General features: G+C 43.0%; 1 protein-coding gene across 4 annotated transcripts in view; it reads left to right on the forward strand.

The window, feature by feature from the left end:
- Nucleotides 1-14,715, forward strand: part of MYO16 (myosin XVI) — a 596,952-nt gene that overhangs the window by 248,532 nt on the left and 333,705 nt on the right. For all 4 annotated transcript variants that reach the window (XM_045978501.1, XM_045978500.1, XM_045978499.1 and 1 more), the window contains exon 7: nt 4,826-4,951. In XM_045978501.1, the coding sequence (XP_045834457.1) occupies nt 4,826-4,951 (126 nt within the window). The remainder of the gene's footprint in view (nt 1-4,825; nt 4,952-14,715) is intronic.

The following is a 14,715-nucleotide window of genomic DNA, read 5'->3' on the forward strand; positions in this document are numbered from 1 at the left end:
ATGTCCTGCTCTTGCTCTCTGGGCAAGAAGCTGACCCCTTCCCTAGTGAGGATGTGGGGGTTCTTCGGATATGTCACGCCCATCACTGGGATCTCCGGAGGGTCCTTCACACCTGCCTCTGCTCTGGGGAGTCAGGGGTACCCCCCAGCCTGTCTCTCCTGGCATCTCCCTGAAACAGAATGGAAAACAGACATGGCTGTCCTCCCTGTGTTTGTCTTTGCCGGTGCAACCTCATGAGTGCGGGCAGACGCCAGCATATCCGTGACTCCCCTTCGCTGCCCACGGAAGCAGAGAGCCAGGCTGTCTCTTGCCCTTTACTTTTTCTGTCAGGAATCGAAACCAGTAACCGTGTCTCCGCCAGACTCCCGAGGCCACATGGCTTCTGTTGGTGACCACTGAAGCCAAGCTCTGCCGACATGATTTAGGGAGGGACACAGGCCCCAAGACCACAGAAAAATTTTCCATGTGTCCTGTCTCCATTTCTCTCTCATTTGGACCTACCATACCCTCAGTTTAGAGGTAGAGGTCAAAGGAAATCTAGGCTGGGCACCTGGCTGGCTCAGTCAGTAGAGTGTGTGGTTTTGATCTTGGGGCTGTGAGTTCGAACCCCACCCTGGGTGCAGGTGTAGAGATAAAACATTAAAAATGTAATTAGGCAGTTTTTCCTCAACTATTTTCAGATATCCACATTTGGTCTCACTTTGAGTTGTGATACGTATTATCTTCTTATGCAGTCAAAACTACAGTAGGAAAAAATCCTCTGTTAATATTTTTTTAGAGATTTTATTTATTTGACAGAGAAAGAGAGAGTGAGAGAGGAAGCACAAGCAGGGAGAGTGGGAGAGGGAGAAGCAGGCTTCCCACCGAACAGGGAGCACAATGTGGGGCTCCATCCCAGAACCCTGGGGATCATGACCTGAGCTGAAGACAGATACTTTATGACTGAGCCACCCAGGCTCCCCCTTCTGTTAATATTCTGATAGAAATCTAGAATTGGAGAAAATTTGCCATTATTCATTCAAAATCTGGACTAATTCCCTTAGCTGCTTGAATATTTATCCCTCAAGATTGATTTTCATTTACTCCTAAGGTAATTTTCATCAAAATTTGACATTAGCCTCCTAGTGGCATGCCCGCTCTAGAGTGGGAAGCATCACAGACCTCAAATAAGACGACATTCAATGGGAATATATTTTAAATTTCACACACAGATTTCTTTTTTAAATGAGATTCACAAATAGAAGACCGAGTAAGTAACTTACCAATGAACGCCCAGTTTCCACGTTACACAGTAAAAAGGAGTTACGTCTGGGTGGTGAAAGCCCTTCCAATGTCCAAATGGGAGAGAAAGCACAAGAGGAAATGCTGAGATCATTGACTATGACAAAAATTAAAATGAACATTTGTGCATTAAATAATGAGGGAAATTAAGAGGCAGATAACAAACTAGGAATATAATACTTGGGACAGGTCTTTCAAAGTGTTGACAGTTTTAAAATCTGCAGCATTCATAGAAATGAAGGTAAAGATCTTCTCCGGTAGGAAAACAAATTGCAGTGAGAGTCAGTACCCAAAAGAAAATACAACTACCCTACAGACATATCAAAAGAGACCCATTTTTGGGAATGCAGTACATTGAATTTATTTATAGTCATTTTAGAAATACATAATGGTGAAACCCCAAAGGCCGAGGGTCTGTGAGGAAGAGCCCCTCCACACACCGCTGGAGGGCGTGGGATTGTACCAACATCGTGGAACTCAGCGTGGGCAAATACATTGAAAATTTTTTCATTATTTTAGGATTGCAATTCTGTATCTGGGAACGCGTCAGAAGCACATAGTCAGGCACAAATATAGTGATTACCAACAAAGCGATCTTCTATAAAATAAAAAATACAGCAAATGTATAAAAGCCCAGTAATGAGGAGCTGGTCAGGGGGATGATGATGCAGGACTGTGCGCTGTGCTCTCCTGGAGAACAATCAGAACAATCAGTTTGCAGAAGCACGTCCTGGTGAGGAGACAGGACAGTCCTCAGGTGGAGCCCCCTCACTGCCCGGGGTGGCTTTTGTAGGTTGATCATTCTCTGTCTTGACCCCAGAACCACACACCACCTGTGCGAGGAGGAGGCTGCCTCAGAGATGACTGCACTCCTGTGGACTTCTAATGGGGTCTGAGACTCATGTGTCTTCATCGCTGAGGGGTGCAGGACCCAGCGATGGTTTTGATCAGTGTGAGGAGGCTACCTGCCACGTTTAACACACGTCTGAGCCTCCACAGGTGGTGGGCTGGGGGAAAGGGGCAGCAAGGGTGTAAATGGTGGGCATCTCCCAGAGATAAACATTTTAATACAAGACGAGGATGTTGGGGAAGGGGCTGTATGGGAAGAAGAAAAATGCTGTGTTTAGACCAATACATTATGGAACGCACACAAGGATTGTTAGGAGCACTGACAAATTGTGGTTGTTAGGAGCACTGTGAATCGTGTGTTACCCTGGTGGCCTGGCCGACTCGAGTATTCATGCCCATTTGCCATTTCAGAGCGGCCATGCTGGAGAACAGAGAAGAACGTGGCTTCAGCCTATAGGGGCCGTGCTCTCCTGGGCTGGTCGCCTAAATTAACTCATCCCCAGCTTTTGCCTCTGTAATACCAGGACAAAGGTCATTGCCTCATGGGTCATACAGATGAGAAGGAATAACTGATAACTTTTATGAGCAGTATTTATGAAGCCGCTCTGAGATCTTGTCCTGCACTGTAACTGTGTGGATGATTTCCAACCTGCCATAATTTTCCAGGACTGTCCTTTTGCAATCATCCTTCCAAGAAGCTGCTGCTCATCATTTACAGAAACAACAGCTGTCTCTGTCTTTCTCCCAAGACCCCATAAAGTAGCAGGAGAAGAGTATTCTGAGATGCTGTAGGAATAGACACGTTCACATTTTGGCACCTGACATCTTCCAGCAATTGTCAGGACAAGGGAGGGAGGTAACGTCCATTTCAGAAATAGACATTTTAATGTCTATTAAATAGACAAGGTCTATAAAATAGACATTTAACTTAGTGATGAGAATGGTCCCTTCGGAGGGGGGGTCTGGAGGCTTGCTTACGGATTCAGAACTTGATTGCTGGCAGAATCAGGGTAGAGCCTCTAAGCTCTTACTGATTTACTATGATGAATTTTTAAAATTCTGTTGTCTCTTGTAAGGAAGTAGAAATACTCAAAGTCAGGAGTTTTTGCCTTCATTTTGAAATTGTCTCAGATTAAATTTGTCGGCTTTCAGAGATGTCGCTGGGAGCTCATGCTTTTGATAGCTTTTCTCCCAAGTGAGCCAAGACTTTCCTTCTGGTCTTTTCCTTGAGAGCAATGCCTGAGATGGCTGGGAGCTGGACTGAGTTTGGAATGGAAGAACCCAGTTTTTGCCCCGTGGAAAGCAAATCTTCTCATTAAGGAATTCATCCTTAATGACAAGTGAACTTGACTTCTCTAGTCTCAGGTGCTAACCAACAAATGGACAGTGAAAACCTTCTCAGATCCCGATGTTGGTGCTCACACTTCGGAGGAACCTTAGAATCAACTGATTAGTGTGATGTAGAATCAGTTGAGGAGCAGGTGTAAGGCAGGTTTTGCAGAAGAACAAGTATATAAAATCGTCCTTCTCTGAAATACTTGTGGATAGTTTGTTCTTGGGACTGTTTGCCAGAATACTGGCGAGGTAAATTCTATGTATAACCAAGTATGGGAGGAGTGATGTGAAACTTAATCTCTTTCTGTTTATGCCTTAAATTGGTTAAATATATTTGGGGTTTTTTTTGTTGTTGTTGCAATTAACTAGGAGAAATAAGCATGTATGTACACGGTGTACATGAACGAGCACAGTGAAGTCCAAGGGCAGAAAAGCAAATGTTTTTGCTGGATTTTGTTAATATATATGTACACGTATTTAATAAGCCTTTTGACTTTATTGTAATTTTATCTTTTTAATAAAAACAGACAGAAAGCTACAAAATTCCATGCTACAAGACCAAGAAGAAATCACTGGTTTTACTACTTTTATATTTTTTTCCTTCCATGTACTTTCATATTATTATGCTCATGAAATCAAGCACCAAGTGACTTAAGACGCAGTTTAAGTAGGACATGATGACAGTTCGCCTACAAATCCAGGCTGCTGTGTTGGAAGCGGGAATTGCCCTACCTGAAAAGTCTGAATTGTTCTCTAAACCCTGACCTCCTGGTTGTAGCCCCTGAGGCCTCCTTCCTGAGCTAAGCTTGCATTCATAAGCTAACCTGGGAGCATGCTCAAACGAGAACTACGTAATCATTTTAAGGTCTGTCAGGATTAACTGTCCTTTCCAGTGTATCTGCCCCTTTCTCCTGTTCCTAAGCACCAAGATGATCACATTTCCTGCTGTCAAATATGTCCTCGAATCTCCTCCAGTCACACAATTACAGGCCTAGAATTTCAGGGCCGGTCACTACGTGTTTGACTTTCAGGTGAGAAGAGGGTAAAGCATTCAGTTATTGCATTTTGTATGCAAAAGTGCTCAGATTATGGTACAGAGAACACTAAAGAGGGAAATGGAATTGCATGAAAAATCGCACGTTGTCTGGGTCAGAAGGGAAATAATAATTAAGCCATAAGCCTTTGTTCCAAGAAGGATACTGTCCACTTACATCAAATAAGTAAAACTGCAGGTTTGTTCTTCTTTTTAAAGGTATTTTATATTTGATAATTTATTAGCTCTCATTAAACCACTGAACAAGCTGTCCTGATGTCACTGCTTCTTTTTTAAAGTCCTTGAACAAAATATCTCCTCTCGCAGTTACATATGGCATGTGCCAGCGGCTATAAGGAGGTGGTAACCCTTCTCCTGGAGCACGGCGGGGACCTGAATATCGCAGATAATCAGCACTGGACCCCGCTCCATCTGGCGGCGAAGTATGGCCAGGTAAAGTCATCTCCTAAATTCTCATTTCTTTAAACTTCATTCTATAATAACATCATTTAAATTTTTAAATTTTAAAATTGTGTACAGTCAGGATGAAACTGGGTTTTCAATGGCATCCCATGTTGCCATTATTTTTATGGTTGAAAGAAAGCATCATCTTTTTTTTTTATTTTGTATTTTATTTTTATTTTTTCCATCTTTTTTAATGTATTATTAGCCCCAGGGGTACAGGTCTGTGAATCGCCAGGTTTACACACTTCACAGCACTCACCATAGCACATACCCTCCCCAATGTCCATAACCCACCCACCCTCTCCTGACCCCCCTCCCCCCAGCAACCCTAAGTTTGTTTTGTGAGATTAAGAGTCTCTTGTGGTTTGTTTCCCTCCTGATCCCATCTTGTTTCATTTTTTCATTTCCTATTATTGTTTTCCTACCTCCCAACCCCCCCACGTTGCCTCTCAACTTCCTCACATCAGGGAGATCACAAAGGATAATTGTCTTTCTCTGATTGACTTATTTTGCTCAGAATAATACCCTCTAGTTCCATCCACGTTGTTGCAAATGGCAAGATTGCATTTCTTTCGATGGCTGCATAGTATTCCATTGTATATATGTACCCAATCTTCCTTAGCCATTCATCTGTCGATGGACATCTAGGTTCTTTCCATAGTTTGGCTATTGTGGACATTGCTGCTAGAAAGCATCATCTTTTGCAAGGATGCATAAAACATACCGTCCTCAGGATTCTGCATATTGTCGTCAAAATTTTTGGTGAGATAAGACAAAATCAAAAACATTTTTCATAGGATGGGCTTATTATATTCTTAACATTACGTAGTCCTTATGTAGTTCATATTTTCATGAATCGTTAGTAATTCTATTTGTTCTCTATACTTTGTAGAAGTAAAGCAGGATTCCATTTTATGCTTTAGTTTTTCACTATAAATTATATTTCATCTTAAGGAACAAAGAATGAAGAGCAGATTTTTTTTTTTTCTGTGAATAGACTTTTGGTCATAGCTGATACAACTTGAGTTACTATTGCACAAATTACTTTCTCACCTGCTACCATGACATCATTAGGAAGAAACAAAATGACTTTTAAATGATTTTATGTGGGTGAATGTGACTACAGTGTTCATAATAATTAATTTTGAAATCTATTTATACAATATACAATATTTTGTGTTGGAGAAAGCCTGAGTAGTTCTGTTTTGGAAGAGAATTCATCGTTACGTAAATATGGAGATTTAGGTTAAACTTGTTGATTCTCAAACATTGGTCTAGGGTAACAGGTCATGCTCCTTAGGTTCATAGTAAGTCAAGTCTCTTAGGTACTAATGGGTATGGAAATATCCATCATAAAATCTGAACACAGCTGTTGTTAAAATAATGCATACCATTTGCATTTCACGTAATTTAGAGAAAACACATTGCTTAGGGGATGTCTTTCAAAATAATAAAAACATTATTTGCTTTGACAACATTTCCTTTATGAAAAGTATCATTTGTTAATAAGTTATTTCCAACAGACTCTTTATTAAGTACCCCAAACTCTGTATTTAGCAAATGAATGTTTGTAAAAGTAAATGGATGGCTCAAGGGAGGAGATGACAGAGAGCTGGAGTCACTTGTCCTAGGGGTTAGGGGTCCCAGGTCCCCCCAGTAGATCATGGGAGCAGTGGGGGTCAATAATCCCTGTGCACCATGAACACATCAGTGCTGCATTTCTAGCACCATAGCACACCGGGAGACACTGGGTGTCAGGTTTTGTCTTTAGTAAAAAGTACAGAAACAAACACAGAAGCAAGTTTGGCTTCCTTGAGTACAACCTGTTGGCCCATGGAGAAGAAATGGTAACCAGTGAATTATCAGAACATGCTCCTTGTAGTCAGGGATCCCTCTGGAAGGAGCTACATCTGCAAGTGAGTGAGAGCTTAATAAAATGTGACAGAATACTGCTTACTACAGTTAAATTAATAAAGGCTTTCATTTTACCCATTTTTTTCCATTTTTCTGACTGGACTTTTAGAGTTCAGATTGGGTTCATTTCAAAGAATACCAAATTGGTTCCCTTTAACCACTTTCATATGCTAATGGGAGAATAGGACTATTTTTAACAAGTTTTTTTTAAAGACATGCCTGGGGGGGATGGGGTGCCTGGATGGTTCAGTGGGTTGTTTCTGCCTTTGGCTCAGGCCATGATCCTTGTTCCTGGGATCGAGCCCCACATCAGTCTCCTGCTCAGCAGGGAGTCTGCTTCTCCCTCTCCCTTTGCCCTGTCTCCTGCTTGTGCTCATTCTCTGTCTGTCAAATACATAAATAAAGTATTTAAAAAAAAAACAGACATGCCTTGGACTAAATGCATCACTACAGCTGTTATTAGACATTTAAATAATTTTTTTTCAGAAGCCAGTGTGTGGTTTTTGTTTGATTTGGTTGCAGGTCAAATGAAATACTTGGTAGGACTTGTATTTTACTTGTTATTGTATTTTTTGGTTCTATGATTTCCATTTGGTTTGTATTGTACCTTCTATGTCTTTGATGGAATCTCCTCTTTTTTCATTTGTTTCAAGAGGATTTGTAGTTGCTTGTTGAAGCATTCTCATGAGATCTGCTTTACCCTCATCTTCAGATGATTGCGGCCTGATTCATCTTGTTGTCACTTCTTCATCTTTTCTCATTCAAGTTGTGATTTCCTGATCTTGGTATGACAAGTGATTTTTAATTATATTTTTGGACACTTCAGCTATTTTGTTCAGAGATTCTCAGTTCTGTATAAATATTCTAGGTTAGTCCTCCTGTTTACGTTTGATATGCAGACCTGGTCTTCTTCAGTGGGTTGTAGTTCCAGTAGCAGTTTAATTTTCTACCCTTTGTGGGGTTGTTTTGGTCTACGTGGCCCATCGGGTGCTCCTGGGGTCCTCACTGCTTCTTCCAGTGTCCCAAAGGGGTGGAAGAAGAGGTTTTCCCAAGCCAGGTTACCCTGTGTTAAGGTAGGGGGTAATCTGCAGGGACAAAAGACTTTTGGGGCTAGGCGCCCATTGGGGTATGCTCCCTCTTACAGGGGGCCCCCCTCCCCGCTACCCTTGCCTCTTATCAGGGAGGAGATCTCGGCTCAGTAGGAAAAGAGTGCTTTCCCTGGTACTTCGTGTGAACAGATCGTGGTGCTGGACTCACCTGATGTCCGAGGGACACGTCTGCAATGTGGGAGGGATGCTCAAACCAGGCCATCTTCTGTCCTTAAGATGGGCTGGGAAACACTAGGTCTGGGCTGGACTTCAGAGTTCTTCTTGGGTTCATTGTAATTAGCAGGGAAGATAGGAAAGAACCAGTCTAGGTTGGAATGCTTTAAAACAACTGCTGTTTCAAAAGAATTACTGACTTCTGAAAGCCTCCTGAAGCTTCATAGAGAGCAATGAAAGGAAGGTAACTTATGATTATTTTCACAAGAAACCCATCTGTGGCAGAAGAGAAACAAAGATGCTTTTGTATAACTTTCTTGTAACATGTCTACTGGGATCTTTGATTCTGCATGTTGAACGTGTCTCCATGTGACCAATTCTTCCTGACCCATATTTTGAAAAATGTCTAGATGTTTCTGTTCCACTGCCTGGAAGCTATCTGATTAAGGCAGTAAGAGTGAGTGGCTTTCAGCAATTACATCGTGCAGGCAATCAAACGGAGCTCCCAGTCCTTTTCCCAATGGTTGTCTGCCATGTCAGAGGCCAAGAGTTCCGTGTGAACCCCTTCCAGGGGTCCACAGGAAAACCTACCCTGCAGAGATGGGAAGTTCTGTTCAAGAGACTACATTTTTAAAGTGCCTTCAGTTGAGCTTTATTATAGGATAAGTATTAAAAAACAGGATCAGAGTCTGATAAAATTTGTATCAGGGAAAGAAACCTGTTTTATAGAACCATGACACAAGACTAATGAATGTATTAAACTAATAAAACAGGTTAGCTATATGGTTAAAAAAAAAAAAGGCATTTGGTTTTAGTAATGAAAGTAGATATTTTTAAAAGATTTTATTTATTTTAGAGTGAGAGAGAGAGCCTCCTTGTGCAAGCGGTGGGAGGGATAGAGGCAGAGGGAGAAGCAGACTCAACCCTGACCAGGGACCCCAACTCGGGGCTTGATCCCAGGACCCTGAGATCATGACCTGAGTTGGAGGCAGAGACTTAACCAACTGAGCCACCCAGGCACCCCATGAAAGTAGATTTTTTAACAATTTTATTTTACAGTTATATTTAACAACAAAAAAATAATGATTGACATATATACTGAGCACGATACCTGCTGTGATGTACGGACCATAAGCCCAGAATGATGGCCACCTCCTTCCTAAAGCTTCCCGGAAATCCCCATCACACACGGGTTGTATGATGCAGGAATGATGGATGAATAAGGCAAGGAGAATCCATGGATAACAGTATTCTCATGCCTCTACCTACCATCTTTGAACACTTTCTCAAACTTTGGGATCTCTGTGCCTATGTTTTCAGCCCAGGGAGAGTTCTGAACTTACATGGGAAATGGTATCCAAAACTACATTGACTTTGCAAGATGCAGAGCAATTAAGATTGATTTTACAACGACTTCTCTGGTGTGCCAGTTACGTGTCTAACCCTCATCACTTATTAATGATAAGGGAATTAAGAAACCCTTTCCAATTGCTCCATTAACTCTTTCAAGACCTGCTGGAAAATGTTTGGCCCCAACGTTTTTTTTTTTTTTTTAAGATTTTATTTATTTATTTGACAGAGAGAGATCATAAGTAGGCAGAGAGGCAGACAGAGAGAGTGAGAGGGAAGCAGGCTCCCTGCTGAGCAGAGAGCCCGACGTGGGACTTGATCCCAGGATTCTGAGATCATGACCTGAGCTGAAGGCAGCAGCTTAAACCACTGAGCCACCCAGGCGCCCCTGGCCCCAACTTTTAAAAACCGATGTCTTTGTTTTTTTATTCTTCCTTGTGTTTCCCAGACCCTCCCTACACAGACACCTGTATCTCATTCTGCCCAGCCGAGTGACAAAACCAGGTTTGTTCTGAGGAACACGCCTGCTCACGGGCTCTGAACAGGGGCTGAGCAGACCCAACAAGCCTCCCTAGTCCTCCTTCCAGGGAGTCTGGCGCCAGGGTCTTCACTCAATTCAATCAGTCAATTAATCAATTTTTACATAGTCCGGGGGTTCTAGGGAGTGATGATGGCAAGCATGCTGAGCACCACTTGGTGTGTGTCCTGGTCATTGACCCAGTTGTGAGATTTGCACAGACGATCTCTGATGCAGGGTTTCCAGAAATGGCCACGTGTAGTGTTCAAATGAGGCAGCTTTAAAAACCAATGTCACTTTATCCTCCGCTTCTCTCAAAAATGACTAGCCATCAGCTCGGTATTTTCTAATTCCTTACACGTTTATGTACCAAGGAGAGGTGAAGATCTCACCTGTCGTCTCCATTCTGCTCCATCAACACTGTTCAGCGGGGTTACCAGAATGTAAGCTCCCAGCCACGAGGACAGTTTGCTTGCCTCCTGTGCTCGGTGCCCTGCAGAGTAACCAAAGAGACTGAGGGGGCAGATCCATCAACCAAGAACTCAAAGCAAAGCCCTAATATCCAGAAGCAGAAGGGGGCTTCTCTGGTGGAATATATGACCAAACCCAAACTACGGTTCTTCAATTCAGACTAAGAGGACAACTAACAGATTCATGTTAATAGATTTTGAATCAATTGTATCTCGATTATTTTGTCAGGAAAAAACCATACAATATATAGAATCATATTTTAAAATTATTCCCCTGTAAAAATGCTATTTAGTATTCATTTTGGAAATAATAATTTAGAAATAGTTGTATGCATGGGAGATTTATAACTCTCTGAAGAAATTTACTGTAAATAAGTATATCTCAGTTTAGAAAAAAAGTTTTAGAAATGCTAACATTTTAAAAGACTAATGGCATTTTGGGAGACATTCATAGCAATTTCACTTTCTTATAAATATCTTCCAAATACAAATACCTTTACGGGGAAGGTAGTTCATAATTCTTAGCGGTTTTCTTTATTGACACTTATACTGGGATGGCATATATGTTTTAACATTCCCCTTTATAAATATGTTAACTTTCCAGCGAGGAAAAGGAGATGCTTGTTCTTGTGTAAAACTGCGGACTGAATAATTTATGTGACTGATGTCTTTTGGTTTCATAGTTCTTTCATGAGTCGTACATAAAATTTGATTCTAGCCTTCTACGTATTTCTGGCGTTTCTGATAGGATTGGTCACGCTACAACAGAAGATAGGAAAGTAACTACAGCTGCTGAAGCCTAAACACCCTTCCCTTCAAGAGCATTTTCTGTCACACAGCCTGCATATCTTCACGTTCAAAGGCGTCATTTGCATTCATTCTCAAAAACATTTTTGCCCAAGTTCATAAGAACTGAGAAATCTTAAGAGGTTTTATTTGTTTGTTTTGTTTTTTTTTAATTTCTTCTTCTCTTTGGGAGAACATGAAGACACTGGTTTCCAGCCATGCCTCTGAGCACACGCTGTTGACAGGCTCAGCGCTCTGGGGGGTTCCCTCTCTTCTCAGTGTTTACTCCTCTTTAGGGAATCCCCACCCTGCAGCCTCCAGTCCCCTCCGTGCTCCTGGCTCCCAAAGTTGCCTCTTGTTTCCCTGTCACGTTGCAGGCCCCTGAGGACCACTGCCCGGTAGGTGAGCTCTACCTGCCAGCCCTCCAGCTGCTCTCATGGACAAAGGGAGTGGTCAGCTCATTTCCCAGCCCCCCAGGGTGCTGCCTTTTCCATGTGTCATTTACTCACCACAACACTGAGCATCACCGTCCTCCTAGCTCTCCCCCATCTTCCAGTACGTCACAACCCCCGAGTCTATGAGCTTCCAAGTAGGAATTGCCTGGGGCTCTGTGAGGTAAAACCATGGCCCCGTCCAGTCCAGCAGCCTCCCTTCCCGGGAGCCACCCACCCGCCGGCCCTGTCCCCACTCCCGCACACCTAAGCTTTGTCAGCCTGGTGTCATCACAGGGTCTCCACACAACACCCTTCGCACCGCTGGGACAGGAAACACGCACTCCGTGACACAGTGTGCCCTGCCGCGGGGCTTCTGCTTCCTTCTCCAGCTGCCTTCCCCGGCCGCCCCCATCAGACTGGCACTCAGTGGTTCAGTCTTAACGTGGAGGACCACGCGGAGATACCACTTAAGTGGTCCCTCTCCCAGTTGCTCGAATTCCAGGGAGGACGCTCCCCCGTGCATCCGATGTGGCCCCCGTGTCTTTGTACCTCGTCACTTATCACCGCCAGCTGCACCTGCCTTCGTCTGCCTGCGCTGCCCTCTGGTCTGTAAGGACCCAGTGCGGACAAGGCCCTTTCTTATCAGTGTGGGGTCCCACCCAGGACACACAGTTCTGTTCTCAAACAAGGGAGCCTGCGTCTGCCCTAGAGTTGCAGGTGCCCATCGGTCCAGCCGACTGAGGCTACTCCTGTGCAGTGGGCTGTGAGCCCACAAGCTCACAACGCAGGCTGCCCAGAGGGAGGGACGGTTCCCAGGTGCACAGGTCTGTCCCTGGTGCCCCAGACAAAAGGCATGTGGGCCAAGGGACTCCAGCCAAGGGTGAGCAGTACAGGCAACACCTGCTGGGTAGCATGAGAGGTAATCAAGGAGGCTGACCAGGAGGGGATGCAGGGGGAGGAGGCTGCCACCTGGGCGAGAGGAGGGGCTGACTCTGGAAGGACCAGCAGGTACTGGCGGGATTGGAGGGCTTGTGTTCTCAGCAATGGAGGCAGGACTCTTGGGTCTAATGTGAAATCACAGTTGGGCCACAAATAGGGATAATAGTAACTTACTAGGTGGTTTTGTATTTTACATCTGAAATCCTTCACGGGCAGGAAGCACACGTTGTGAGTTCTGGGACCCTAACACTTCAGTTTCTTGTTACTAGATGAAGGGAACAGTCTCCTCTAGCATCTGAGCTAGAAACGAACTACGTCCAGATGCTCATCGTCATGGTTCAACTCTTTAAAGAGGTCATTTAAATGACCATCAAGGAAATAATTTTGCTAAATTCATCCACACTGAAGGACAACTCTCCAAAGAATGAACAAGCCCGTGTCCAGTGAAACTTGTGTGGATTTAAATTTCAGCTTAAGTGCATGCTCATCAGCCTGCAGGGTCTTTGTTTCCACGCTCACCACCCCAGCACACACACACACACACACACACACACACACACACACACGCATGCACGCACACACACACACAAACACACACAGTCGCCTCATCCTCTGGAGCCTTCGGTGAGTGTAGCAGTCTTGTACTGGTGGTGATGAATTCTTACTGGGTTACACACCCGACCTATTCACAATTGAAGCAATTTACCTAATGGTCTTTTGAGAGGGTAAAGCAAATGTTCCGGAGGAGAGTAATTGAAATTAGCACGGGCCTGTTTAATTTAGTTCTGTGACGGGCCTCGCTGATTTCTGATCGGAAGCACATGGGGAAAACTGGCTCTAAAAAAAGAAAGGAATTCCCCAAATGAGAGCGGCTTCCTCCTTCCACACATGAATGCCTCTTTTTATGGGCCTGAAATAAAATGGAGTTGCTTTTATTGCTAAAGATTTTCCTGGAGGAAACATTTTGCTTTTGTTACTGAAATGCTGTCTGGGGTTCCAGGAGAGGCTGCGGAGAGAAGTGGTTTTCTGAGAGATGGCACATTTCTCTTTGGAGGCCTGGACACCCTGAATTGGATTTACAATTGGCAAGTAATTGTTAGGTGTGTGTCTGACATTTTTGCAGAGATATAAAAGCATTTAGATTTATTATTATTCTTTCAAATTTGGGAAAGCCAAAGGCAATCTGAGCTCACTTTTGGCTTTTTTTTTTTTTCTTTTCTTCTTCCTTTCCTTCTTTTATCCTTCCCTCCCTCCACCTGTCCATCTTTCGTTTCCTTCTTCCCTTTCATGTGGTTTAAATGCAAACACATCACTCTCATCTTTAATATAAAACAAAGCTCTTTCCTGTACCTATTTCAATGTCCTGGGAAACTGCTCTCTATATTTTATCTTTTATATTTCAATAGAATGTCTCCCTTTAATAAACTCTATATTTGCAAATAAAATTTGTTGCAAAGAAATTTGTTGCACAAATTTCTATATATAAGCACTGTAATATAATTTAAATGTTACTGATATAATCCGTGTTTTGCAAAATCAAACACCGATTTTTGAATGGGCTTTGGGAAAGCTAACAAGGAGCAGACTGTTTGAAATCTAATTAATTTTTTAATGAGAATACCAACCAGAACAATGATTGGTGGGTAGGGAGATGTCTTGTGTGCCTGGATGCAAAGCTCTGTGTGTGGGGAGAGCCTTGGGTGTTACAAAAGCAAAACCTAAGATTGGAAAAGCCAGTCTCATTCTTATCAATATAATAAAGCAAGAACAGAAACAAAGGACAAATTTTGAAAAGGAGAAAGGAGGATAAGAATGCCAAAGGAATCCACAAAAAGTGGAAAGACTAGACTCATTAAGTGCATTTATCAAGTTGTTTACAGTAGCAATAAAAATGTAAAATATATAACAATATACTTAACAGAATATTTTAACGGAAGATTTCTGCAGTGAAAACTATGGAACACTGTGGTGAGGAATTAAAGAAGACCCGAATAAACGGAGGAGGAAGCCATAATCATGTGCTTTGACAGTGAATATTTTTAAGGTATCTGTGGAAGGCTGAAAAGTGGCCCCTAGAGAT

The sequence above is a fragment of the Meles meles genome, chromosome 14 (genome assembly GCF_922984935.1).
Source record: "Meles meles chromosome 14, mMelMel3.1 paternal haplotype, whole genome shotgun sequence".
NCBI lineage: Eukaryota > Metazoa > Chordata > Mammalia > Carnivora > Mustelidae > Meles > Meles meles.